The sequence below is a fragment of the Rhinolophus sinicus genome, linkage group LG11, assembly GCF_036562045.2.
Source record: "Rhinolophus sinicus isolate RSC01 linkage group LG11, ASM3656204v1, whole genome shotgun sequence".
Classification (NCBI taxonomy): domain Eukaryota; kingdom Metazoa; phylum Chordata; class Mammalia; order Chiroptera; family Rhinolophidae; genus Rhinolophus; species Rhinolophus sinicus.
The window spans coordinates 41,307,654-41,334,400 of record NC_133760.1 but is presented as its reverse complement, the minus strand read 5'-3'; the positions used below and the strand labels follow the sequence as shown (position 1 = coordinate 41,334,400).

General features: G+C 51.7%; 1 protein-coding gene across 8 annotated transcripts in view; it reads left to right on the top strand.

Annotated features, from left to right (window-relative positions):
* The window catches only part of SLC6A2 (solute carrier family 6 member 2), a 43,011-nt gene extending 17,794 nt beyond the window's left edge, over positions 1 to 25,217 (top strand). For all 8 annotated transcript variants that reach the window (XM_074314853.1, XM_074314855.1, XM_074314856.1 and 5 more), the window contains exons 5-15: positions 7,344 to 7,482; positions 14,822 to 14,956; positions 16,630 to 16,733; positions 17,935 to 18,059; positions 18,850 to 18,962; positions 20,226 to 20,354; positions 20,810 to 20,909; positions 21,865 to 21,965; positions 22,456 to 22,623; positions 24,338 to 24,409; positions 25,051 to 25,217. In XM_074314853.1, the coding sequence (XP_074170954.1) occupies positions 7,344 to 7,482; positions 14,822 to 14,956; positions 16,630 to 16,733; positions 17,935 to 18,059; positions 18,850 to 18,962; positions 20,226 to 20,354; positions 20,810 to 20,909; positions 21,865 to 21,965; positions 22,456 to 22,623; positions 24,338 to 24,409; positions 25,051 to 25,074 (1,210 nt within the window). In that variant the 3' untranslated portion in view covers positions 25,075 to 25,217. The remainder of the gene's footprint in view (positions 1 to 7,343; positions 7,483 to 14,821; positions 14,957 to 16,629; positions 16,734 to 17,934; positions 18,060 to 18,849; positions 18,963 to 20,225; positions 20,355 to 20,809; positions 20,910 to 21,864; positions 21,966 to 22,455; positions 22,624 to 24,337; positions 24,410 to 25,050) is intronic.
* The last annotated feature ends 1,530 nt before the right edge of the window (positions 25,218 to 26,747 follow it).

Here is a 26,747-nt window from a genome sequence, read left to right as displayed (position 1 = left end):
TGAACTTAGGTCCCAGCCATTGTGCAAAGTGCCTTTACTATCTTTTAATCCTGACCACTGTGGTCAAAAATCATTGTCATTTTATGAATGAGGAAATAGGCACAAGCAGTAAGTGACTTGTCCAAGGTCATGCAGTATAGAAGTGGCATTTAAAGTGGGTTTGAGCCCCAGCAGTCTGGTTCGAAAGCCCACACTCTTAGCCCAGTGATGCTAAACCCAAGTGGTGCCACCTGGAAGACTTTCAGACACCTTGATACCTGGCCACCATGCCCAGAGATTCCGATGTCATGGGTCAGCGTGAAGCCAGGGCACGGGGACTTTTACTAATATCTCCTCCATGATTCTGATAGCCAGCCGAGTTTGAGACCTCTGGTCTTGGCCACTGCACGCTCCCATTTCAGACAGAAGGAGGTTCTTGCTGGGGTCAGGCTGCCATCCCTACAGTGTCATGGAGAAGCTAGAGGCTCCTTTGTTCTTCTCCTGTAGGAGCATTGCCTCAGAAAATCCCAGAACCCAGAGCTTGCGGGCGGAGGTTTTAGGACTTCCTCGTTTATGAGTGTAGTTTGGACCAGGGGACGTGCAGGACAGTGAGACAGAGGGTACCGCTCGTATATGTAATTGGTTCCATGCTTTCCCCTTTGTCATCTCAGGGGAAAGGAAAACGCCTGATTTTTCTTTTTTCGCTCTTGGCAACCCCTGTTGTTACAAATTAAAATGGAAAACGATAGCCTCACCTCTAGTTCAGTTATTATTTTATTCCTCCTCTGACGTCTTAAAGGCCAGCAGATCTGCCCCAGCAGAGACGCACAGCAGGCGGGAGAGGTGAGGTAGGTTTTGAGACGCTGGTTACTTTCATCACTGCCCTAAACAGCAGAATGTGTTGGATAAAGATGACATTCTTATGTGTGGGCCTGAAGGAGCTCGGGGACACAGTGAGGAGCAGAATCCGAGGCTTATTTTAGCAGCTTTCGGCTCTACCCAGCTGCCCTCTTCTCCTGTTCTCTCTCCGCTCCTGTTAAGCCCTCCACCTTCCCTGAGCTTCATAGCTGCTCTGAGCCAGACACCGAAGACCCCTTCACATCCAAGTCCCATTTACTCATCACAGTTCATATTGGTGAAAAGTATTCCCATTTTATAGGTAAGAATGTGGAGGCTCAGGTTTTAGATAAGAGGCGGAACCGGGATCACGGCAAAGCTCTCACCCCATGCGCAGGCCCCTGTCCGTCTTTCTCCTCATCTTGTCAGAGACTCCAATGGGGTGTATCTGGGAAAGGCATGTCCCAGATACAGAGACTCCTGTCTCTGCAGGTAGAAAGGAGCCCATCCTTGCATCTCTTTCTCACCTGGAGCCTGCTTTTGTGAGCTTCTAAGTCACTGAGTCATGAGCTGCCTCTAGATTTTTCTTTTAATGGCACATGGCCCTTTTATCCAAATATTTCTGCTTTAAAACAGTTATCCCATTTCTGTCTGGGGACCCAGCAAGTAGGCCTCCTCCTGTGCCAACCCTGAGGAGGTTAGTTGTTTCTTTTTCCTCAGAGCCTGCTGGCCAATTCTGTTGCCATCTTGTACTCATTTAAGATGATGGATCGAACATACCATTCAAGGGAACAAAATCATTCTTCTCTCCAGGCTCCAGGCCTGACGCCAAACAGCCAGTGGCTAAGAGAAGCCCTGATGCTCCAGAACTTTATCTGTAAAAGGGCACCTTGGTGAGCATGCCCAGTCATAGAGAGCCTCTACCCCCTGCCTGTTCCTGGCAGGGAGAGGACTCTCCCTCTGCCACCAGCACCCTGTGCAGAAACGTCAAGTGAGAAAGTGAGCACTTTTGGCCCGTAGACATCGGAAAGCCTGGACCGAACGTACACTTCACGATGATTCATTTTCATTAAGCTGCTGGAAAACTCCAGCAAAACCAAACTATGTGTGCTAACCCCCAAGGCTCGAGGCTGCTGGGGAGAGGAGGCTGGGCTCACATTCCTCTTGTTGGGAAATATATCAGGAGTCTGGCCTTGTCACCAGTGCGATAGCATGACAACCACAGCGACCTGCCTGTGGGGTCTCCTGGGCCCATTAGGGGGCATGTCAGCCGTCTGATCAGCCCCTAGAAGCATTTTAGTACGTTTCAGGGCAAGAACAGTTGGTTTAGTGCCTTCTCTTCACAATTTTAATCGTCAAATTGAACAAATGGTTATTGAGGCCGTTCAGCACGTGGCCCATAAAGCAATGGGAAGAAGCAGAACTAAGACTCGGATGGGTTCAGCACCTGATTCTGGTTCTCTAGCTTTTTAGACAGGCTCAGCGCCTGCCACCCGCCCCTGCCCGCCACCCTCTTCCCCTCCTTTCCTTCTCCACTTCCCATTTGTCTCTTTCTCCCTCTCATGGGGCACTGGAAAGGAGCCTACATTAGGACATCGTTTTTGAGTGGAGACCAGCAGAATGAGAGGTTTGCCAGGCAGACAAATTGGGCTGGCGAGTGTGTTCTAGGCAAAGAGGGACAGACAGTTCCAAGGCGGAGGGCGCTGAGAGCTTCCTATGATAAGGGAAGGACAAGTGGCTGGTCGTTGCCAGGAGCCAGGGGCAGGGTGTGATGAGGCAGGGGACGTATGTGGCCTGGGACGATTATGACAGGCCTGAGATTCTGGTAGGCTTACGTTTGTGTCCTTTAGACCAGGATTTCGCAGCCTTGAGACTTTTAACACTTTGGGTAGATAGTTTTATGTTGGGGGTGAGTAGTTGAAAGCCACGACATCCGGCTTGGGGGCTGTGAGGAGGGGTCCCCCTGGGGAGGAGGGACGAGGGTATGTCGGGCCTTGATCACCCACACAGCTCTGTGTGTGCCGTTCCTGCAAGCTCACCTGCAGACCTGTGTCCTGTACACAACCCCCCTGTCCCCAGCTCTCTCTCTACCACACCTGTGCTCGCACAGGCTGGCACAGAAGGCACCAGCCCCCTCCTCAGTGGAGCCGGCCCCCTAACTCCCTCGACGAGTTTTCTGGAGGCTTCTTAGCTCCTTGGCAGATGCCTGCTGCTCCAGAAGGCTGGGCCTCAATCCTGAAAGTTACCGTTACCATTTGCTGAGCATTTCCTGGGTTCTTGGCATTGTCTCCCATTCTGATTTCATCCTCAGGAGGGAGCCATTTTCCTGAAGAGGGAGGCAGCTCGCCATGGGAATGTTTGCACCCTCACCCACCTGTCCACAGCCCTGTCACCAGCCCCCAGCACACCGCCTGGCTCACAGCAGCTGTGCAGGAAGAGTTTGTGGAATCAGTGAAAGAATCCGGGCCACGTTGTAGCTGGTGGCAGGACCAGGACAGGGGACACCTGCGTTTGTCTGACCCCAGAGTCAGAATAATCTCTGTGCCACATTCTTTTATTCCTGCAAATAATAGACACTGATTTTGAATGAATGAGAAAAATGAATGAATGAGTGAAGGAAGCATACACAGCATCAGTGGTGGGGCCTCCAGCCCTTCATTTGCCCAGGAAAACATTTAACCCAAGGATAAGCTGACCAAGTTTCCAGACTCGGTACCCTTCTCCTCCCAAGTCTAGCATCTTCCCGTGTCTGATGCACGGCTCCCAGCGAGGACCGCCACCTGCCCCTGATTCTGTGGGCACATTTGACGCCCAGGCTTCCAAAACATTTCAAGCCCACTTTTTATGAGTGGCTCTGTGCCTTAGTTTGCTTTAGATCGCCAATTTTATTTTGTCATGAAAGTAAAGACAGTTTCTGGAAGGTAAAATTTGCTCTAAAGAAAACCCATCCTTTGGGCTGGCCTCTAGTTCGGTGAGTCTCACTCAGCTTTGACTGCCCAGAAAAATCACTGGGAAATTTAAGAGGCAAGGACGCCCAGGCCCCATTCCTCAATGGTTCTAATTTAATGACCGCAGGGCCCAGGTAGGAGTAATTTTTAAGAGATCTTCTGTTGATTCTAATGTGCAGGTTGAGAACTCTGTTCTTGTCAAAAATAGTCTCAAAATTACATTATTTTGATCTCATATTTCTCTTTGGGGAGGTAGGTAAAGAGGAAGGGGAGGAAAGGAGAAGGCAGAGGTAAGGGACAGGGGAGAGTGAGTGAGAGGGGCAGAAAGAGAGAGAGAATATGCTGTCTATCTCCTAGCTTATCCATTGCATTTGTGTAACTTTCTACCACCAGTGTGTCCTTCTTTTGGGTTAAGGCCCCACCCCAGAGACAGACAACGTATTAAGTTCCTTTTTGCCTTCAGCACTAAGTATGAATGGATTCACGCGCCACTTTCTGATTGGACCCCTGGCTGAGAGCAAACCCTGTAGAATGAGACACAGGGAAGTAAAGCTTCTACATGGGGACATGGATGGTCCCCCTGGCAGCATGAGAGAACTGGACAGAAGGGTTAGGAACTTACGACCAGTCAGGGGAGGAGTTGCTAAGAAGAAGTGAGTGTGGGGGAGACTGACCCTCTTTCCTTCCCAGTTCCCCTTGGGGTGGTCCTGAGTCTCCTTTTTTCTAGAAGATAGGCTGTTGAGGTCAGCAAGCAAGGCTGTGAGCCTTTGTTCCTGACCCAGCCATCCTCGCTGAGCTAACAGGTCTGCCTGCGAGGTCTGGCTTAGCACTGGGGGCCCAGACATGGTTCATCCACCTCCTCCTCCTGGGACAGCCTGCACGCAGCCAGCCCTAAAGCTGGAGGGGCAGGCTCTGTGTGGGAAATGGGCCAAGAGCCACAGAACTGACAGGGGTGAAAGATTCCTATTGGGGTGATCTCGGAGGCCTCCCAGAGGAGGTGACATTGGAGATGGGCCTGGAAGAGTGTCTGGAAAGTTGCAGCTGACTGCAGCCTCTGAGTATGAAGTGCAGAGGAGGGCAGAGACCAGGTCTGGATGCCCTTGATGCCCTTGGCCCTCCCAACACTGTGCCTCTTGACTGGAATTGTGGGTTTAGTGCTAACTCCAGTGCTGGAACAGAAGCCCCCCACCCCCACCCCCAAAGCAGGCACTGTGCATGAGCGGTCCCCCAGTGTGATGTGAAGCCCAGGATGGGTCTGCTTATAGCAGGCACCAGTGAGGCATGAATGATTTGGATGCAGAGGCCCTCTTCCATCAGAACAGTTCTGCTTTTTTATCTTTAAAAGACGTGGAATTGTGGTGGGGGAACCTCCCTGCCTTGGGACCTGGCCTCCTATTTTATCAGTTGGTCTTATTTGACCTTGATTAGCTCCTAATAGACTTTGACTAGATACCAATTAGCAGTTGGTCATTTTGTTTGCCAGTGTATTTATTGCCGGTCATACACGCTTCATTGCAGCGTGTACGAGGCGCCTGATATACTTAAGCCTCAAGAATATGGATTCCTTCTTGGGTTTTTTTCTGGAGGATAACATGTTACAGAGATGTGACTGTCATTAAGTGACAGCTCAAGAATGTCACACACTGAACACAGCCATGTAACCAGCACCCGGGTCTGTGTGGACAAAAAAGTAGGCTCGTACTAAACTTGACAAGCTCAGTGAAGGCCTGCGTGGTGGGCCCGACAAACTCAGAGGCCAAAAGTAACCACATAGGATGATCTGAACATAAAAACTCCTAACTGAAAGCAGGTCATGGCGGTCATCACATCCTAGGCCTGTGGCTTCCTTGACAAAGGTCAGTCTTTGCCATAAGTGAGCCTGTCTGTTGGTCTTTTTGCCTGTAAGATAACATACCTTTGAAATGTCAGCATGATCTCCTTTGCCAGACCCCTCACGGCACAACTGTAAGCACCATCTAGAGACCACAGAACCCCTCATCATTATCTTGTTCCCCGAATACCATCTCTATGTGCCCCAAATGTTAATTATTAACTATCCTGCATCCACCAATGTAAGAGAAGTGTGTGTCTCTCCGTTTCACTTTTTATCCAATCCCAGAGATTTCCCTGCTTTGCTTTCTCCTGCCCCCTTAACCTACCACTAGTGGATTTCACGTAACCCTCCTTATGTCCTCTCCTTTGATTCTAATGTGTAAAAGAAGCTGCAAAACTGCCGTTCTCTGGAGCATTTTCTCAGTCTGCTGAGATTTTGCTTCCCAGCAATTGTCATCAGTTTGGCTCAAATAAATTCATAAAAATTCTCTCCAGGTCTGGACGTTTCTTAAGTCACCAACTGACTGGTGTCTCTGAAGTCCCCACTGTGCCCCCTGTCAGCCAGACCCACCCCCCCACCCAGGGTACATCCATCCTGACTTCTAACTTAGGTTTGTTTTGCGTGTTGTACTTGACACGAATGGAATTAGACAGAAATAACTCTTTTGGTTTTGACTTTGTCGTAGAATTAAATGTGAGAGATTCAGCCATATAGAGCATGTTGCTGAATAATATTCTATTCTATACATGCATCATAATTTCTATATCCATTCTGCTTTTGATGGATATTTGAGTATTTTGCAGTTTAGGGTTATTCTAAATAATGCTATTATGGACATTCTCGAATGTGTCTTTTGATGAACTTACATACATGTTTCTGTTGGGTAAACACTCAGGAATGGAATTGCTAGGGCATAGGATGTGTGTACCTTTAGCTTATCAGACTTTCCCAAATAGGAGAAGCATTACTCTTGTCTTGCTCAGGCTCTAGACAGGGATTCATAACCTCAGCAATGTGGAAATTTTGAACTGGATAATTCTTTGTTATCGGAAGCTGTTCTGTACATTGTAGGATATTTAGGTTGTTGCGTGCACTGTACAATGTCCCTAGTCTCTATTCTCTAGATGTCAGTAACACCACCGCCTCCCCAAGTTGTGACCATCGAAGACATTGCCACATGTTGCAGTGTCCCCGGGGGGCAAAATTGCCCCATCACTCCTGTAGAGAGCCCCTATTCTAGACTGTGAGGGCAGGGACCTTTCCGGCTATTTACCAGCATCTCCCCAGGACCAGACATGCAAGAGGCACTCAAGAGATTTTTGTCACTGTTTAAAAAGCAGCCTTGGGGCAGCCGGTTAGCTCAGTTGGTTAGAGCGCGGTGCTTTTAACAACAGGGTTGCCAGTTTGATCCCCACAGGGGCCACTGTGAGCTGTGCCCTCCACAACTAGATTGAAACAACTACTTGACTTGGAGTTGATGGGTCCTGGGAAAACACACTTAAATAAATAAAAGATTTTATTTTGTGAAAAAGCAGGCTTGAGCGGGAGTCTCCCCAGATGATTTGCTGGCACAGGGCAGGGCTGTCCTAGGGACAGAGCAGGCACAAATGGTGCAGGGCTGTGGCTGGGCAGCTGGGGACCGTCTCCGACTGTGCACCTTCGGGGACTGGCCTGTGGCTCAGGTCACGGTCATCTTCCCTGTTTGATGGCGTCTTCCCTGCTCCCCGCCCCTCTCCTCCTGGCAGGCGTGGCGTCCTGCACCTTCACGAGAGCAGCGGTATCCATGACATCGGCCTGCCCCAGTGGCAGCTCTTGGTCTGTCTGATGGTCGTCGTCGTCATCCTGTTTTTCAGCCTCTGGAAAGGCGTGAAGACATCAGGAAAGGTAATGCCTCTGTTTCTCTTTCAGGTGGGAGAAAAAAATTATTTTTTTCTAGCGGTAATTATTAGTTCTTGAAAAGAAAAGGTGTAACTGGACACACAAAGCTTGGGTTTGCTCCCAGCTCTGCCACTGGCTCGCTGGGATACCTTGGACAAATCTCTGTCCTTCCCAAAGCCCAGGCTCCCCAACAGTTGGGTGGGGTGGTGCAAGTGGATCAGGGGTCCCTGTGCTTTTCCACCAAACTCCCCTAAGGGACCTGGGAATGGGGACGCCCAAGGACCTAAGGAAAAAGCTTAAAGCAACCTATTGACATGTGTTCGATAAATCTTGAATTCTGGCTTAAAACTTCATGCAAATGTTGCGTCCTACTTTGGGATATAACCATCGCTTTACGGAGCATCCCCACCCTCTGAATTTTTGAATAAAAGAGAATGCTCTAGAAGATACTTAGATATATCCTGGGGCTTTGTGCTTCCTCTGACACAGTGCTGAATGCCCCCCAAGGGTCTAGGTGTCCTGGAAAGAGGAGCACAGTGTTAGAAAACCCAGCAGAGCCTGGCCGGAGTTGGCATTCTGAACCTAGGTGATACTGCCCTCTGTAGCCAGCCCCTCAGTGTGGAGTAAACTCAGGTCATGGCCCCTGTTGATTCTTAGACTTGGATCATCATGGGAACTAGCACCCCATTTGGACCCTGTGAGGTCCAAATGGAGCCTGACTGTGTTAAAGAGGATATAGCTGGGAGCTGTCCTTTCCAGTGTTTCGGTTAGCTATCGCTGGGTCACAAACCACCCCAAGAGGTAGTGATGTCAAATACCAACCATTTCATTATCTGTCCTGATTCTGCGGATGGGCTGGGATCAGCTGGGTGGTTCTTCTGCTCTTCTGCGGTATCGCCTGGCCTATATAACTGGGGGTTTGACAGGCTGGAATGTACAAGATGGCACACACGCGGATGGCCGTTGGTAGTGGCTCGGAGCTCAACTGGAGCTGTCGACCAGGACACTTTGGGTTGTTTGCACACAGCCTCTCTACGTGGCTTGGGTTTCTCTCAGCATGGCGGCTGAGCTCCAAGAGAATGTTCCAAGCAGACAAGCCCCAATGCGCCAGTATCCCTTTCAGTCTCTGCTTGTATCATGCTTACTATTGTCCCAGTGGCCAAGGTAAGTCTTTTGATAAAGCCAGAGTCAATGTGAGAGGGAACTCCACATGGGCATGGATTCATTGGGGGGGGGGGGGGGGGCGGGATCACAAGGCAACAATTACCATAATCAGGTATGCGTGAATTTGTGAGACGTTTCATTAGGCAATGATTTGGGGGAAGTGGGATACATCAGGGTTCTCCCTGGGACTCCTAGAGTCCTTGGTCAAGCCACTGAAAGCAAAGATAGTGGCAGGGACTAGCAACCGGTGGGGATGAAATCTCTCAAGAAGAGCTTGAAAGGGAACTTCTTATCAGCATGTTGGAGACACAGTGTCTGCCCCCAGGAAGAACCCAAATAGAATGCAGACCACGTCTGGAGGAATTCTGGGATGGAGCACCCACTATCCCAGCATCTAACACACTGTAGCTCTTCAGTAAATATTTATTGAAGGATTAATGAGGAAAGGAAGGAAGGTAAGAAGAAAGGAAGAAGGTTGGGTAGGTGGATAAGTCAGGGGAACTTCATTAAGTGTTCTTCTAATTCCGTTCAACTTAATAAACATTTATGAAGGCCTACTATGTGCCAGGTGTCCTAGTTGTGCTAGTGATGGAAGAATCAGACAGATTTCTTCTTCAATTGTTTTAGAGTCCATGTGTATTACAGACAGGTGTGGGTCAAGCAATGTCATTAGTTTCTTGAGTCTCTATCCAGAGACACATGTGTGTACCCCTCTTTAAATAAACATTCAGTGGTCTCAAACTATAGACACTATTATATGGCTTGCTTTTTTTTTTTTTAAACTTTATCTTGAAGATAATTTCACATTAGGTAGTCAAGTTGCATTTTAACAGAAATACAAACTGTGGGTTTTTCACTGTTATTAAATCAATTTAGGGGGTCTCCACAATTAAAAAAAAAAATGAACCAGGCTAGATAGTAATAACAGAGTGCATCACACATAGTAAAGTAAGAGCTGTCTTGTGGACTTTGTGTTTTCAGTTACAGCATCTATGTGTTTATGTGTATTTTGTCTCAATATAGAAGGTATTTCTTATCATGAGTTCTCATGGTCAGAGTTACTACATTAGCGGAAGAAGTTTTTTCAGCTGAGAGGGTCTGCAAAGAGGGCAGCATCTGGCCTAGGTCTCTAAGGACAGATGCAGGTAGAGATGGAGTGGAGAGAGGGGGTTTTCAATGGAAGGCGCTGCCTGAGCAAAGCCACGCAGGTGCGGCACCCCCAGGCCAGCCTCGTCCAGCCTCACTGCACCTTTCCTGCGGATCAGGGCCAGCGCTCTCCTGGTCTCCTTAGGCCAAGAACTGAAGAAGATGTCTGCATCTTACTACTGTTTCTGGCCGCTACAGCCTTCTAATATTGCACCCTGAGATTAAGTTCCCTGCAGCCATGCCAGAGAGGTAGAGCCCACCCCACCCAGGTTAGCACTGGACCAGGCCAGAGCCTGACTTGTCTGCAGGGAGAGTGATGCTAAAGAGAGAAGGGGCAGAGTGCTCTCCTCCCTCTTTCAAAGGCACCTTTGGGGGAGTCGTCCCCTCCCCAGAGGCGAGTAATGAGGGGCGTAGCAGGAGTGCTACCCTCCCGAAGCCCCCCAGCGGGAAACACGTCAACAGAAACCACAGCCCACATTTGCGTAAGTCTCCCAGTCCATGGGGAGGGGCTTTGCTTGGGACATTCTTGTTCCCTGTCTCTAATTGTTTTTATAAACTGGCTCATGAAAAAAACAAGAGCATTGCTTATTTATTCCAGATTGCATCTGGAACGCGACTCGGAGCTTTTCTTAGTAGGCTTGCACAGCCAGAGAGGGGCCTGAAATGAATTGCAAATGTTCACACTTCCCGACTTGGCAAGTAAAAGCTCTGCGTCTGGGAAGATGTGTGACTCCACAACCAGCAGCTGGGATGGTGGGGAACAGGGTGCAGTCTGAACAGGGGAAAGGGAGGGCTTACCCCAGACCACACAGTGTGACCTTGGCACACTGACCACCTCAGGGTAAAGGGTGGAGGTCTGAGTCAGGAGTTAGCCCCAGGGAGCCCGGCCAGTGTGTGCACACCACTGCTTCCCATCCTGCCTGCCTCCCCCATCTCAGTCCTTGGCTGAACTGGCCCTTGGCAACTACAAGCCCAGCCAGCAAATGTGGAGCCGGAAGGTACTCAGGGTCCATCTACTCCAGCCTGGGTCTTGTACAAATGGGGCAACTGGGGCTTAGAGAAGGGCAGTGTTTCATAGCCATCTGTAGCATGGCTAGGACTTGAACCTGAGTCTCAAATATACAGGAGGGTGAGTGATAGAGCACATGGCCTTGTGGTCAGATCCAGGCACCATCACGTCCTACTGGGTGACATCAGGATTAGTGACGCTCGCTACACCTCAGTGTCCTCACCTGCAAGCAAAGTGGGGGCACGTAATGATCGCGCCAGCTTCTAGGGCTGTTGGCAGGTGGCGTGAGAGGTCCCCAGTGCAGGGCTGGCAGACAGAAATTGCTCATTAAATGATCCTTGTCTGCCTGTCTTTGTCCCTTTCTTAACCACCCCCCCTCCAGTGCTCTGCTCCCCACCTCAGTGGTTTGCAAACTCTGCCGACTTCCTGTGGGGCTGGAAGGGAGGTGCGAGCCCAGGCTCCCACCTTCTCTGTTCCCACTGTTGGACAAAACTTTTAGAAATATTGGACTCCTTTATGCCTGGAGAGAAATCAAGGCAATAGAACTGGCCAGGGTCAACCACCAAGCTCTAACCACTTTACTGCCAGGTTTGGGGCTCTTTGGGGCATGAGAAAAGACAGAATACCTCTTGCATTGTGGCAAAGGTGCTGGGGTTGAGGAGAGAGAGAGACAGACCAATTCAAAGTAAACCCGAGTTCTAGAATATTTAAGTAGAAAGGTCATTGTGTTACTGTTGACTTCAAGTCATAATTCTAGCCAAGTCTTCTCACTCATGTGTCAAGACAGGCTGGTCCTGCCTTGTTTTCATGACTCAATTGGACCCAGTTACAATGACCAGCGTCATTTGCATATGGGCAATGAATGAGCTAAAAAATTCACCGCTCAGTGTTTTCTTGAGTAACGTCAGTGCATACCCCTCACCCCATAAATCTTAGTATGTCTTCATTATTAGTGCAAATATCCCTAGAGCCCAGTTCCGAGGATTACAAATTCTAAATCATCGGAGGTTAAATTCACGCAGTTTGTAGGGATGAAGCATGTGCATCTATCATCTGTGGTAGAGAAGACCTCAGAGGAGGCTCCGAGCAGTGCTTCTCAGCCTCTCATGCGTGTAAGAATCCCATGGAGGCTTGTTAACACTCAGAGTCCTGGGTCCCGCCTTGAGAATGTGATGCTGTGGGATGGGAATTGCACGTCTGACAAGCTCCCGGAAGGTGCCGATGCTGCTGCTCCGTGGGCCTCACCTCGACCCGGCAATCCTTTGCCTAGGACCTGGATCCCTAGCAAGGCTTGCACACCTGCAATGACAGGGGCCTCACCACCATACTAGGCAGCTTATTTCCTCTTTAGAGATCTCTATTCATTAGAAAGTTCTTCCTTTTATGGAGCCAAGATCTTTCTCATAGTGATTGTCAGCCATTGAATTTGGCACCTTGGGACCACGCAAATTGTAACCTGTGCCACAGAAACACAAGGTGGAGAAGAATTTGGATTTGAGGTCAGAGAATAGTGATCTCCCTTGGGGACTGATGTTGACACGTCCCCAAACCAGTGGGCTTCTCATTGTTCTCATCTCATGCTCAAAGACAGACCAGGTTTGGCTTCTCATGGCCAGAGAGGCACGGCAAGTTGAAATTTTGAGAGCAGAGAAGCCTGGGGTGGAGATGACCCAGTCCAAGTGTCCCCTCTCTTTGCCCAGTATGCATAGCGGTCACATGTGTGCCTGAGCGAGCTAGTGGCCAAGGACACAAGAGCCTCCCTTTTAACACAAGATCTTAGGCAGCAGAGTTCCCTTCTGCTCTCGATTCTGGGACCTTTCAACAAGACTTAGATGGTTTCCTTTGAACACGTGTGCATGGACGAGGCAAACTCGCTTTTCTTGATGTTTGAATGCAGTCAGGGTCACCTCCGTCATGCCCCGTTGTGCTCCTTGGGGCAAGTGAATCCACATTGGAGCCTGAGGCATGGCCGACACAGGGCTGCCTCCAGACCCCAGGGGACAGTCCTTAGGTCAGACCAGGGGATGTCATTGTTTTGATGGGTGGAGTGTTGTTTTCTTGGTGCTCTGCTGGGCCTGCAGCTGTTGAAAGGAGTTATAGGGGAACAGCAGTTGGGACCCAAAAAGACTATGTGACAGCTCCTCCTTGTGTCTGTCACCACGGAGTTAGGCCTGCGCGTCCCAATTTGGGAAAATAAATCCAGGATTAATGTGAGGCCATCCAGATACAATGACTTTGCTTTCTAAGGTATGTCTTCCTCCTCATTTGCTTTTGGCAATTCGCCCTCCGTGCCCCTGGGCCCCTGAAAGAACAGAAAATAGAATTTAAAGCTCATAGCAGCAAAGACTATCCCCCCCCCCCCACCGTGTAATGACAGTGATGCAACAGAGGAGACTGTTTCCTCTGCCAATTCCCTCAGAAGATATGTCCAACCATTGATGCATTTAATTACTCCTGGACTTATTTGCTCTTTCATTCACTTATTCTTTTACTTACTCTTCAACTAACTTAGTCATTCACTAACTTTCTAATTTATCACTGACCCAGTCATCTATCATCTATCTATCTATCTATCTATCTATCTATCTATCTATCTATCTATCTATCTATCTATCTGCACTCAACCAGGTACTTACCTAACCATCCATCTATCCACTTAACCAACTACCTAACTATCCAACCATCCATCCATCCATCCAAGCATAAGTTCATCAATCCCATCATTCACCTATACAACTGTCAAGTCATTCGTCTACTCACCCAACCACCATTTTTTTAAACACCCATGTGTGCCGTGTGCTGGGGACACAATTTGAAAACTATGGGGATTTTGCTTCTAAGGAGCGTATGGTCTGGTGGGAAAGCAGATGAGGAGGATAAATCCCAGTCCTTGGACATAGCCGGAAAACATATGACTTTTCTTTCTGCCTCTCAGTTTTTGTGTTGAGCCCATATCTAAACTTTACCCTCAGACATGTTTCGGGGCTTCTGTTTTTCCTCTAGGGATGTGTGAAGATTCTTGGGGCTGCCAGTGTCAGGACTTTGGGAGGAAGGGCCATCTGGCCCTTAAGTCATGTGTCCTCTTGTGTCTCACTGAGTCTTCCTTGGGGCTGGTTCCCCCAGCCCTGAGCAGATGTTCTGCGGGGGGTACGTCTTCTTTCTGCACTGCTGAACTCCTTGGTAACAGGACCGTGGCTGCCTGGATCAGTGATTTTTAACTTTGCACATTTACCTCACCAGGGGCAGCTTTGAAAACATACTGAAGCATAGGCCCCACCCCAGACCAACTGAATCAGAAAGTCCAAGAATGGGATCTGAACTTTGACAGGTTTATTTATAACTTCCCCAAGAGTATTCTAGTGTGTATTCGAGGGTGCGGGGGACATTGAGGAAGCAAACACAACCTACCCTCTCCCCACCTTCCTTCTGTGTTCTTCTGCCTTGGGCAGGATGGGGGGCGGGGCTTCTCTCTTTAGTCTGGGGACAGCCTCTTCCCTTACGTGTTTCCGAACGATGCCGTTGAACGTGCCGCAGACACATATCCACTAAGATGAAGAAACGTCAGAGATTTCTGCCCAGCCATTCCCCTCCTTGGGCCCTGAGCTTCGGGGGACGAGGTGCTTGAATGAGGGTAGAGGACGGGAGAGAAGAGGGCATACGGGTGGGTGTACTTAGTTCTCCCTGGACCAACTTGAACATCAGGAGAGGCGGCTTGTGGAGGACGAAGCGTCAGGTGCTGTGAGAAGCGGGTCTAGGTCCTCGCACCCTGAGCTCCGACGGCGGCGCTGTGCCTGCCCAGGGCCGCTGCCTCCCGCTCGGTCAGAGCTGCCTGCGGGTCTGTTCACTGCGTCCTGGAGTCTGGCCCAAAGCCTGGCCTAGAGATGGAGCTCATGGCCTGTGGCCTGTGCTGGGGAGGGGGCAGGGTGTGACTGGCTCCAAAGGAGAGGCCTGTGCCCCGCCCCACCTCAAGCTGTCACCAGGCTGAGGGCAGAGCCAGGCTCTGACAGCGAGTCTGCTCCCTGCCAGGTGGTGTGGATCACGGCCACGCTGCCCTACTTCGTGCTGTTCGTGCTCCTGGTCCACGGCATGACGCTGCCGGGCGCGTCCAACGGCATCAACGCCTACCTGCACATTGACTTCTACCGCCTGAAAGAGGCCACGGTCGGTGCCGGGGACCACCCATAGGCCGGGCTTGGGAGGGTCCTCGCGGCTGGCAGGGACAGCAAATCTGCTCCCAGCTCTGCCCCAAACTTCCAGCGCAGCCTGGGACGGGCCTTCCCTCCCTGGGATGCAGCTTCTCCACCAAGGCCAACTGGATTTACAACTGCAGGCCTCCATCAGCCCATCCAGCTCTGAGGGGCTGGGATTCGGTGTCCATTTAGTGGCCGTCCTAGACCCCTCTTTTCAAGGAGAGCAATACTCTGTCCTGGGTCCCTATCCCTGCCCTGTTCCATGGCCCCTAAACCACCCCAGCCACCCCTGTCCTATCCCCAGTCCTACTTCCACTTTCTGGTTCCCAACCCGGGCCTTTGCCACTGTCCTGTAATGATGGATAAAGGCCAGCATCAGCCACGGGGAGACCCGGATCCTGCTGACTCTGCCCCCCATGACCCCCTCCAGCTCCCTCACTGTCCTGCCCAGAGACACAGATTATAATGAAGGGGGGCGAATCTGGAGTGGAGTCCCAAGCAGTGGGGCAGACACAACCCTGGAGGTACCCAGTGCCTTGAGCGTCTTCAAATCATGGCTGAGATGATTTCCACGCTCCTCCCTCGGGCCCATCTCAGTGGCAACACCTCAGCATTTCCCCTGACGATGCCCAAAGGCTTCTTCACACTCTCTTTGAACCCGCGATGATCCTGGCAACATAGGACTAGGAGGGACGTCTCAGTACGTACCTCCCTTAGTTATGACGTCCCAACACACCACAGTGTTACAGCCTAGGAACCAAGAGAAAAACCTGTTTTCTTAGCAGAAAGATAACGCACATGAGGCATGAATCAGCCTCGTAAAACGTCAGACTTTTGTTTGTTCTGCACGTGTTGAAGTATCCTATGTCTTTCCAATAAGTAGAAACTGAGCCTGGGTACTGTCTCAAGCAGCAGCTCTGTGTTTCTCCATCAGATTGTCTCTCTCATTATATCCTCTGCTTGCAAAGTAGAGGAGCCTAGAACAATGTGAGTGGGGGATGACAGAAACCTCAGAAATCCGAATGGCAGCTCTTAGTTCGGGTGGGCTAGGTATAATTCTCCCCATTATACAGATGAGGAAACAGATACAAAGAGGAAAGAGGTGAAATTGGCCAGGGCCAGACCGTGAGGCGGAGAGGTTGGAGAGGGGCTCATACCTCCAGGCTTTCAGCCATGTACTTTCTTCACCCAAAAGGTGGAATAAATGAATTCCATAGGCCCCCAAGAGTCACCACTGTGTGGGTTGATAGAAGCTTCTAGAAATCACATCCCTTTCTGAAGTTGTCATTTCCGTAACTCCTGAGATTGTCTTAAGCCTTTGCTCTCAGTCCATCCACATTCCAACCTAGAACTGCTACTTTATTAACTTTCTTTGACAATCAAGACATCAAACTGAGCCAGTGAGTCCCTGTAGGGTGAGCTCACTGATGACCACTCACGGCCGGGAGATGCGAGGGAGACCCCAGCCTGTCTATTTCGTACAGGCTCTGGGGGTGGGGAAGGAGTCGCATGGCTGCCACTTCAGGCTCAGACCTTGTTTCCTTGGGTCTGAGCATCCCTGGGGTGTCCCAGCCCTTCTGGAGCCGTACGGTGGTCCCAATCCCGAGGAAGCAGAAGGTGATGACTTTTGTCTGCTCATCTCAGGTATGGATTGATGCTGCAACTCAGATATTCTTCTCCTTGGGGGCTGGATTTGGAGTCTTGATTGCATTTGCCAGTTACAACAAGTTTGACAACAACTGCTACAGGTGAGATCCTTCTCAGGGCTCTGGAAAGCTGTAAATCCTGGGGCTGGACCCTTGCAGGGATGGGGGAGAGGGCGCTGGTGTGGGAGAAGTCAACTCTCCTTCCTGGGTTTCTTCCTCTGTGAAATGAGGCACCATCCCGGACATTCCATGAACTCTGACAGGCCCCCTGGGGGTCCCGATGGACTCAGGACACTTCTGATTTCAATTCAGGACAGATGCAAGGTGAGGGGCTGGGAACGTGGAGGCCACTAGTGCTGGGAGATCATAGGGGTGGTAGCTGGGACACGGGGACACTGGGGCTTTCACAGCAGACAGCACGACTCGTCTGTTCATCCGATGCCCAGACAGGCAAGGGTAAATGTCCAGGCCGGTCCTGTGAGGGGTGAGGGCCTGGCAGGGTCAGAGGTAAGACCGCAGGGCTGTTAAGAAGGCTGCACACACAGGGCAGCAGTCAAAGAACCACCGCGCTTCAGTGAGCACTCAGTGCTGCCCCCTGCTGGCCGAGGGCTGTGAGTGCCTCAGAAACGAGCCCAAACTGGGCCTGCCTCCATCACTCTCCGTCAGAGGCCTAAGACAGAATCACACCCCCGCTGGTACAAGACAGAGTAGGATGGATGCATAGCAGCGGGGCAAGCTCCCGGAAGACTAAGGAAATGGGGTGATCAACGCTCTGACAGGATCAGCCAGTGCACGGAGGTGAGTCTGAGGTGAGCCTTGGAGGCTAGGTCTGTGACAGACGGACAGGGAATGGATGACACGCATGTTAGGGGACAGCACCAGCCAAGCCAGGGAGATCATTTGGTTGTGGGCCAGCAAGCTGCCTGGTTTGATTTGTTCAAAGAGTGTGTGTTGGGGACTCATGGAAAATGAGCCTGGAAGGAAGGTTGGGTCATCTTAGCAAAGGTCTTGAACATCTGGGTGAAAGAGGTTGGGAGGCACTGGGAGCCATGGAAAGTTTGTTGAAGAAAAAGGATGGTGACTCCATTTCCCAACAAGAAATTGATACCAGACTCTGGACTCAAGGTATTTCCTCCAGAAGTTGTTGAATTATTCCTGACCAATTATGGGAAGGTGCTGGGCTCCACGGGGCAGCAAGGAAACAGAAAGCATTTGAAGCTGCGACTCCCACAGATGGTCCAGTGGTCAAAGAGCAGGGTGGAGGAGGAAGGCAACTTGAACTAACCGTGCTTCTCTCCCCCAGGGATGCCCTGCTGACCAGCACCATCAACTGTGTCACCAGCTTCGTCTCCGGGTTTGCTATCTTCTCCATCCTCGGTTACATGGCCCATGAACACAAGGTCAACATTGAGGACGTGGCCACTGAAGGTGGGTGGGCTGAGATGGGAACCCCACCCCATTCGTGGCTCCGTGGCTCTCTAGTGGCTGTGGGACTGAGCGGGCTGGACACGGAGGTTTCCAAACCGCCCATGTGATGGACCCTCTTTGAGTGTGTTGGTGGGAATTCCAGGCAGCACTGGGCCCTGCGTGTGTAACAGAACTTTCCTCTGAGTCTGACTGGGCAGGATGGATTTTGGAGCATCCACTCTATGCCAGCCCCATGCTGAGTGCTTGACATACCTTCATTTAGTTCTCACAAGTGAGAGTGTGAATAGACCCATTTTAATGATGAGAATGCTGAGACTTAGGCTATGTAAGTTGCCCAAGGTCACCCAGCTAGTGAGCAACGGTGGCAGCCCTCAAGCCCTGACCAATCCCACTTCCTCCCCACTTCTTCCCATATTCTTATGGCCACAAAGAAGCTGATACCTGGGGAGGGGCCACATCTGATAGATTCTGAGGACCACAGGTTTGAGAGGAAGAGGACCCCTCATGGTGTGTAGGAGGTGGGGTTCGCAGCATGTAACCCATAGCCCCCGGGCGAGGCGCTGATCTCTGCTCTGGCTGCTGGAGGCCAACCTCCTGGTGAGTGCTGGTGAACTGCGAGCTGCAACTGGCTTCGTCTGTCGTCTTCAGATCCTGGTTCTCTCTGTCCACCCAGGACGGACTGAGTGCCATGGCTGACCTGGGGCTGGTTGGGCCTCAGAATGTTCTCCTGTCACCTGCAGCTCAGACTGGCAGTCCCAGCCTTTGAGGAGATTGCTGATGTTTCTTACAGGAGCCGGCCTCGTCTTCATCCTGTACCCGGAAGCCATTTCCACCCTGTCGGGATCCACGTTCTGGGCTGTCGTGTTCTTCATTATGCTCCTGGCTCTGGGAATCGACAGCTCAGTGAGTGACCCTGCTCAGGATATCCCATCCCCCCCACAGCCCTGGGCCTGACCCCACCACATACACACACACTGCTCCGCAGAAAGTTCCCACCATTGGAACCGCTGGTGAATAGTTGTTTCCAGAAGGTTCTATTTAAATGCAAACAAGGAAGTAAGTCCTCACTCAAAAAAGCGAGACTTAGGTCAAAGCCAAGCACCAATAGAAACCCACTGGAATCATGGACACCCACCCCAGAGGGACCTCAGATAGGCAGCCCACTACTCTCCTTCTGCAGATGGGGAAACTGAATTCAGAGAGGGTGTGGATGGAACTCCTGTTCTCCAGCCAAACACTCTTCCCATTATATTTCCTCATCAACAACCTACAAAAACGCTTTGAGCCTCATTTGTGCCTTAGAATCTTTTGTTATCCACGTGTTAAGATTCACCCCACTGGCCTCTTTTTTTGTCTATGTCCATTCGTATATCGTGCCTGGAAGTCTGCAAGAAGTCATAGAGTGGGGCTGGCAAATAGGAGTCCTCTCACTGCCCTTTCTTTTCAGTCGGTAGATCTGCCAGGAGCAGTGTGTTAAGAAGGGTTCTGAGGCGGTTTCCCGACACGTAGGAAGGAGCACTGGTTGCGATGAGCAATGTCTGCCAAGGGTAGAGGCGACATGCGTGAGGCTGAGTGGTGGCAAGCATGCAGCCTGTCTGCCACCCTAGCCTTGGGTATCACTTAGCAAACACATGATTATTACTCAGTTGAGGCCATAAACAATCAGTGTGCCCCTAGCTGTGGGCCAGGGGGCCCTTTCACGCTCTGAGAGTGGAGTTTGAGGTGACCACTTTGCTTGATAATGAGAAAGGCAGCCAACATCCTTATCAGAAGCTGCTGCCCCAAGTTCTTGCCGCTAAGAAGCCCTCCTTTGGTAGCTGTGTCCAGAAAGCTCTGATCTACTTGCAAACGTATTACATGGGAGTTTTGGCATTTTACCCCTATCTGCTCCCCAGCACCCACTCAGGCTGAGTGAGTGGGACAGGGGACAGGTACCTGTTGATTAGGGGGAGACAGAGTTAACTCTTCACCCTCCCCCACGTAGTTTCTGGGCTCTGAGTTTGGTTGAGAACAGAGCAGAAGCGGGGTGAGATTTCTCAAGAGCATCAGGGCAGCTGCCGGGGTGCCTGAGTCCCAGGCTGCAGGAGGTCTGAGGGAGCCTGGGGCCTGAGACGGGGGTACTGGGGGCCCCCCCTTCCTGCACCCTACCCTGCCTGGTTCTCTCAGATGGGAGGCATGGAGGCGGTCATCACGGGCCTGGCCGACGACTTCCAGGTCCTGAAGCGCCACCGGAAACTCTTCACATTTGGCGTCTCCTTCGGAACCTTCCTTCTGGCCCTGTTTTGTATCACCAAGGTGAGGAAGGGTGGGCTCTGGGTCACCTGGAGATTGTGGGGCTGCATTTCAATGGCGTCAGATGTTCGCAGCCTGGGAGCTGGGTGGCAGAGCCAGAGTGGGCTCCAGGGAACCACGGCAGGACCTGCATCCATTGTCATCTCCCACCTCTGAGCCTGAGGCTCTCCAGGCAACCCTCTTAATGGCTTATTGCTTTGAGGGGCAGCAAAAGGCCCTTTGAGACCCATATCTCACTTTTTACCGGCTGAAATACCCACCCTCAGACCCTGTGACTCTGAAGGCCTTTGTTAGGATGCAAATATGTAACATCTATGCAGTAGCGCCACAACCCACCGTTCTCAAACTGGGTTCTGTGTGTGTGGGACAGGGGATGGACAGGTACATTGTGATGGATGTAACCGCCAGTGGCCATGTCCAGCCAAGGTGGCCTCAGGCTTTCTCCCTCCATGCCCCAGGGTGGAATATACGTGCTGACCCTGCTGGACACGTTTGCAGCGGGGACCTCCATTCTATTTGCTGTGCTCATGGAAGCCATCGGTGTCTCCTGGTTTTACGGTACGTGCTGGGCCCTGAGCGTGTGGAAAAGCCTTGGCCCCCTGTTTTCCTGGAGCCGTGTCACCTGGGGAGCAAAGGGGCATCCATTTCCAGAGCAGTCACTGGCTGGTTCCAGACTTGAGCCAATTCCTTATTGGGGTGGCTCTCCAAGCTCTCGGCTCATCTTTTCATGAACCCCCTTTAACAGGGGCTGTGAGTAGCTCAGAGGAAGCGGCCCTCCCTGGGCCATGTAACTCATTCTAGAGTCGGGTTGCCACATGTAGCAAACACAGTACAAGACACCCAGTTACACTTGAATTTCAGATAAACAGTGCATAATTGTTTAGTATAAGCATGTCCCAAATAGTGCATGGGACGTACTTAATTAAAATATTTTTCATTGTTTATCTGAAATTTAACTGTAAGCAGTTCCCTATGTTTTATCTGGCAAACTTACTCTGGAGCTGAACGGGAGAATGTGTTACTAAGTGTCACATGTGCTGTCACTGATTGTTTTTTCCCCACATGTCATATCAAGTGTTAGTGCTGTTCCCACTCTTCTACCCATCAGAAAGACTTCGGTGTGAGTCTGTGCTCTTCTAGGAGACCAGAGTCAGGGCAAGGGCTGTATCCACAGTCGTCATCGTTCAGGAGAGGGAACAAGAGGGAAAGTCCAGGCTCTGGACTCAGGCTGACCTGGCAGGATAACCTGGGACAAGTCCCCTCCCCTCCCGAGCCCTGTCTCCCTCTGGAAAAATGAGTTGGGGTGGCACACAGGTGACACCATCCCTGAGTGTGTTCTCTGCCCTGTTCTGAACCAGCCAAGTGCCCCTCCCAGGTTTCCTAAGTGCCAGGGCTTCACTGTCTTGCCTCACTGACCTGCTCTCTGCCTGGGCCCAGACCCTCGTGGGAGGGCAGCAGGGCACAGCCTGGGGCTCTGTGGCGGCCGCCATGACAAGCCTTCCTGTGTGCGCAGGTGTGGACAGGTTCAGCAACGACATCCAGCAGATGATGGGGTTCAAGCCGGGCCTGTACTGGAGACTGTGCTGGAAGTTTGTCAGCCCAGCCTTCCTCCTGGTATGTAGTGTGGCCAGGGCGTCCCGGGCAGGGGCTGTGTCCCAGGTGGGGTGTGCTGGGTAGATTTGCTTCTTAGGGGAGGAGGTTCTGGGATGCAGAGTCCTGGTCATGCAGACGGGACCCTCAGGATGCTCAGGCCTGTTGACACGTCGCGGGCTTCCAACTCAGTGGGATCCCCAGCCTGGGGCCAGGGCCTGGGGGTAGGGGAGGGGCTGTGTGTGGCCCCCCCTCGGCCCAGCTCCAAGACACCTTTCTGCTCTTCTTTTCTCACTCCCGTTGTCTTTGTCTCCTTTTGTGACCATCCACTTCTTGAATTCTTCTCTCGTCTCCGTCTCCTTTCTCTTCCCCTCCTTCCTCGTGTCTCGCACGCCGCTCCCCACTTCTCCCTGATCTGCCTGCCTCTCTCCCTCCATCCCACCCCCTCCCTTTGCCCCCTCCCTGCTCCTGGTCTCTCGTCTCCGTCTTCCTTCTGCCCCCCCCGCCCCCCCAGTTTGTGGTGGTGGTGAGCATCATCAACTTCAAGCCGCTCACCTACGACGACTACATCTTCCCACTCTGGGCCAACTGGGTGGGCTGGGGCATCGCGCTCTCCTCCATGACCCTGGTACCTGCCTACATCATCTACAAGTTTCTCAGCATGCGGGGCTCCGTTTGGGAGGTAAGCGCTGGGCCGGCTTCGGGACGGGTGGGGGGCAGCGTGGGAGGGGGCATCTGAGTCATTCCTGTCAGGGTGACAGAAGGGAGGCAGAAGGACACAGACACTAGGGTCAGACAGACGCACCATGTTGTATCGCCGTGAACCTCAGTTTCTGCATTTGTAACCTAGGGATCATAACACGGACCTTGAAGGGGAAAAGTGTGTTTCGCAGGGTGCCTGGCAGGTGGGAGACGCTCAACACGTGTTTCCTGCCTTTGTGTTATATGTCACATGCACTGTGTCCCCCTACTGCGATTCCTACTGTTACTTACGTGAGAAGGTGACACTTAGCCCTGTAACCCTCGAAAGACAAATAAGGCGACAGCCTTAATGGGCCCGTTCCCGTGCCTCTTTTGGTTTGTTATGGCCCCAGCAGCCCCAGTTCTCCCTGTCCGAGCTCACCGTGACCTGTTGTCTTGGCTTTTACCTGCCTCTTTCATGAACCTGAACCTGATCAGCCTAAACCGGATATCTCCAACCTGTATTTTCTTCTCTTATATGCATTGTGTATGCACACGTATGTGGATTAGTATTGGGGAAATACCGTTTTTCCCCAAGAATAAGACTGGGGCTTATATTAATTTTTGCTCCATTAGGGCTTATTTTCAGGGGATGTCTTATTTTTTCATGTACAACAATCTACGTGTAATCAAATACAGTCATGTCATCTTCTGGAACATCGTCATAATGTACTAAATGTGTCCATCTGGCTGAGATCTTAACTGGGGCTTGTTTTTGGGGTAGGTCTTATTTTGGGGGAAACACGGTAGTGCCCTTTACTCTGAAATTACATCTTCCCTCCTCTTTGGTTGTTCAACTGCCCCGTCATTTATAAATAGTGGGATGGTCTTTTCCTCCCACCCTCACTATGCAAGATACAGATTTCGTTCCTTGATCGCTTTGTCCACTCGCTTCACAGGTCATTGTTGAGGGTCTGCACGGCCCAGGCCATGTTCTAGGCACAGGCAGAATGTCCTGGAGCTCACATTCTAAGGAGGGGACAGATGAACAAATGAGGGCGTAAGGGAGCAGCCACACAAGAACTTAGGGCAGAGGGGCCAGGCAGGGCTGTGTGCGCCCCTCCCCCAGTTCCTGTGCTGTGTCCATGAAACCTGTCTGGGAGCCTCTGGGTCACCTGGAGAGTTCGTGTTCTGTGAGCTCCTCCCAGACGTGGGAACTAGGACCTGCTACCAGCTTCTTACTCTTCACATGTGGGGAGCAGGGAGGACTTCCCCCCACCTGGTTCTCAGTCACTGATTCCAGACACAGTCCCTGAGTCCAGCCGTGTCCGAGGCCGGCCCCGATCCCTGGCAGGGCCAGTCCTACCTGCTGTGCTCTCACTGTGCTCCGGGCAGGACTCACTCCCATTGTGGTTGGTTTGTCCAATGCCTGTCCCTCCCATGTGCTGTGAGCTCCTCCAAAGCAGAGACTGTGTGGGTCTCAACTCCGGCTCCCCAGGGTCTGACCACAGCCGTTGGCTTAGTCGACATTTGCTGGATGAATGACACAGTAAACTGACCAGGGTGGGGCATGCTTTGTATGAACCTCACACGCTGTCCCTGGGGGACTTCAGGGCCTACTAGCAGGTGGCCCTTACCTGGGGGTGCCTGCTGGGCCCCAGGGAAGGTGTCCCTGGGTCTAGCTGAGGCCTCCCCACTTCTCCGTCCTCTTACAGAGACTGGCCTATGGCATCACACCTGAGAACGAGCATCATCTGGTGGCCCAGAGGGATGTCAGGCAGTTCCAGGTGGGTGCAGCCTGGAACACACAGGGTGGGGGCCCTGGGGAGGGTCCTAGCTGCTCCCTGCTATGAGCTGGATGCCCAAGGCAGGACCACATGCCACACACCAGAAAACCAAGAGCGGCCGTGGGCAGTAGCGCACAGCGGTGTGGTGTTAGGAATAGGGGCGGGGCCCGTCCTCTGTCTCCCGCCACCTCCACTCACCTCTCTGCTCCTTGGTGCTGGAGTGCCAGATGCCCAAACTGTGCGTAGCATTATTCTCCCACTATGAGTTGTCACCATGAAGTGTCACCAAAGGAGGCTGAAGATTCCTTATCTTGAAAGAAGCGCTGCAGGTGCCTCAGTCACTCGGTGAACTGAGTCCTACCTTTTTCGCCTTAAAAAACGTCCAGGGCGGGGGGTAGGGGAGGGTCCCAGTGAGCCCCCTGCTTCAGAGTTGCTGTGTGACTTTGAGAAGGGTCCTTTGCCCTCTCTGGGGCTCAGTGACAGTTAGGGACTCCGCCTGCATGCTCTCTGGGGTCTTTGAAGGGAAGGGGCTGTTTTCTGCCTCCTCTGGGCTTCTTGCTGCCATTGTCAGCTGGCCCTGGGTCCTCCTGTCCCAGCCTGGCTCGGCCCTGGCATTAAGGCCTGACCACCTTTCCCTGCAGTTACAACACTGGCTGGCCATCTGAGCCTGGCCCGAGGGGGAGCCCCACCGCGCCACCGGCCAGGCCCAGCGTCTGCCTCAGCGCCGCCGGACGCTGCCTTGGGAGTCCTCTCCTGGAAGATGCTTGTCTCTACCCTCTTCCTCTCGTCCCAATTACAAATGATTTCAGGATCTGGTTTTCCTTTACTTCTGTTCATCGGGCCTGGGAGCTGTGAGCTTGGATTGGGGAGCCCCGAGGGAAAAGAGGCGAGGAGGGAACAGGAAAATTGACTTCTGTTGAACCTCTTTTGTTTTGGGGATGTTTCACCTACGTCGAGAACTGGCCTAAGCTGAGTCCATGGCTCGGGCAGAATTCCCCACCATGTCTGTTTGTCTTTTGGGCCACAGAAGAAATCCTCAGTCCACCCCTTTGGAAGGAGGGTGCTGCTCTTGGTCAGACACCATGAAACCAAACACTAAGAAAAAGTCCAGCTGAGTTTTTTTGTTTTGTTTTTGTGGGGGGTGCATGGATCTTGTCCCTCCTGCCCTCTCTCCCCAGTTGCCCTCTGGTGTCTGAACCGTGGTCGGGGAGGTTGGCTTCACCTGTCCCTGTCGTGAAGTCCGTGGAGCAATGTTTTAGGGGGTCAGGAGCAGAAACCGTCTTAGTTATTTTTCACTTTCACTAACCTGAGTCTGATTTGTGTGTTCTGGAACATTCTTTCGGCTTCTGGTGTTCAGATGGTCCAGAGCCATGGGTGTCCCGGGGAAAAATGTAGAGGAGCCCCAGTGAAGGGAGCCCCAGTGAGCAGGTTTTACAGAAGTGCCGACAAGCTCATAGAGGCCACATGTGGGTCTTGCTCTGTCAGGCTCGTGGAGCCCAGAAACCTGTCTCTGGCCTTTCAGGGAACCCAGCGAGGTCAGATGTATTTCTACTGTCCTCATGAGACCAGCTGGGTACCCAAGGGCAGCCTCACAGCCTGTCTATTAATGTATTGTTCATGGATACCTGCGAAGTCTTTCCCTGGGAATCCCACCCAGCACGAACCAGGGGTCCTGAGTGCTGGAGAGTTGGCCCTGAAAGCTCCCTTTGCCTTTCATCATGGACTAGACTCAGCACCTTCCAGGGCAGGGTGGAACCAAGCAACCTGGTCACTGAAGTTGAGGGGACAATATTCTGAGCTGATAGTACAGGTTAGTGGTGGTGGCGGAGAATTTCTAGCTTGATTTCTGATACAGACTCCCAAGTGGTGCCCTCTGGTGGTGGAGGTGGTTAGTTTCAGCTCCTTAGGAGAGATGGTGGCATCTATTTCAGGTTTCTGTTTATGGTCTGGGTCTCTTATGACCTCATTGTAAACCTAGACTTTGTAGGTTCTTATTGTGAATGTGGGAACCCCTGTTGCAGAATCCTGGGGGGGGAAAGAGGCCTCTTCACTTCCATTGGGAGTGTAGGGAGACATACAACCAGAAGGTGCTTTGCATAAAACTGGGGTGTCACTGAGCCTGACCGATCCATCAATCGATCATGCCATCTGTGGAAGAAGGTTATGTCGGGCCAGCTGGGGGCAGGAAGATGATTTTCTGCTGAGTCAGGGCCCTTGGGTCATTCTTTGGAGAAAAGAGGGAAATCAGGAGATTTTTTTGATCTTTCCATATAAAAAGACTAGCTCAAAGTCTGAGGCAACCCAAGAGTCAGGTGGGGCCTGGGGCATCCTAGGGAGT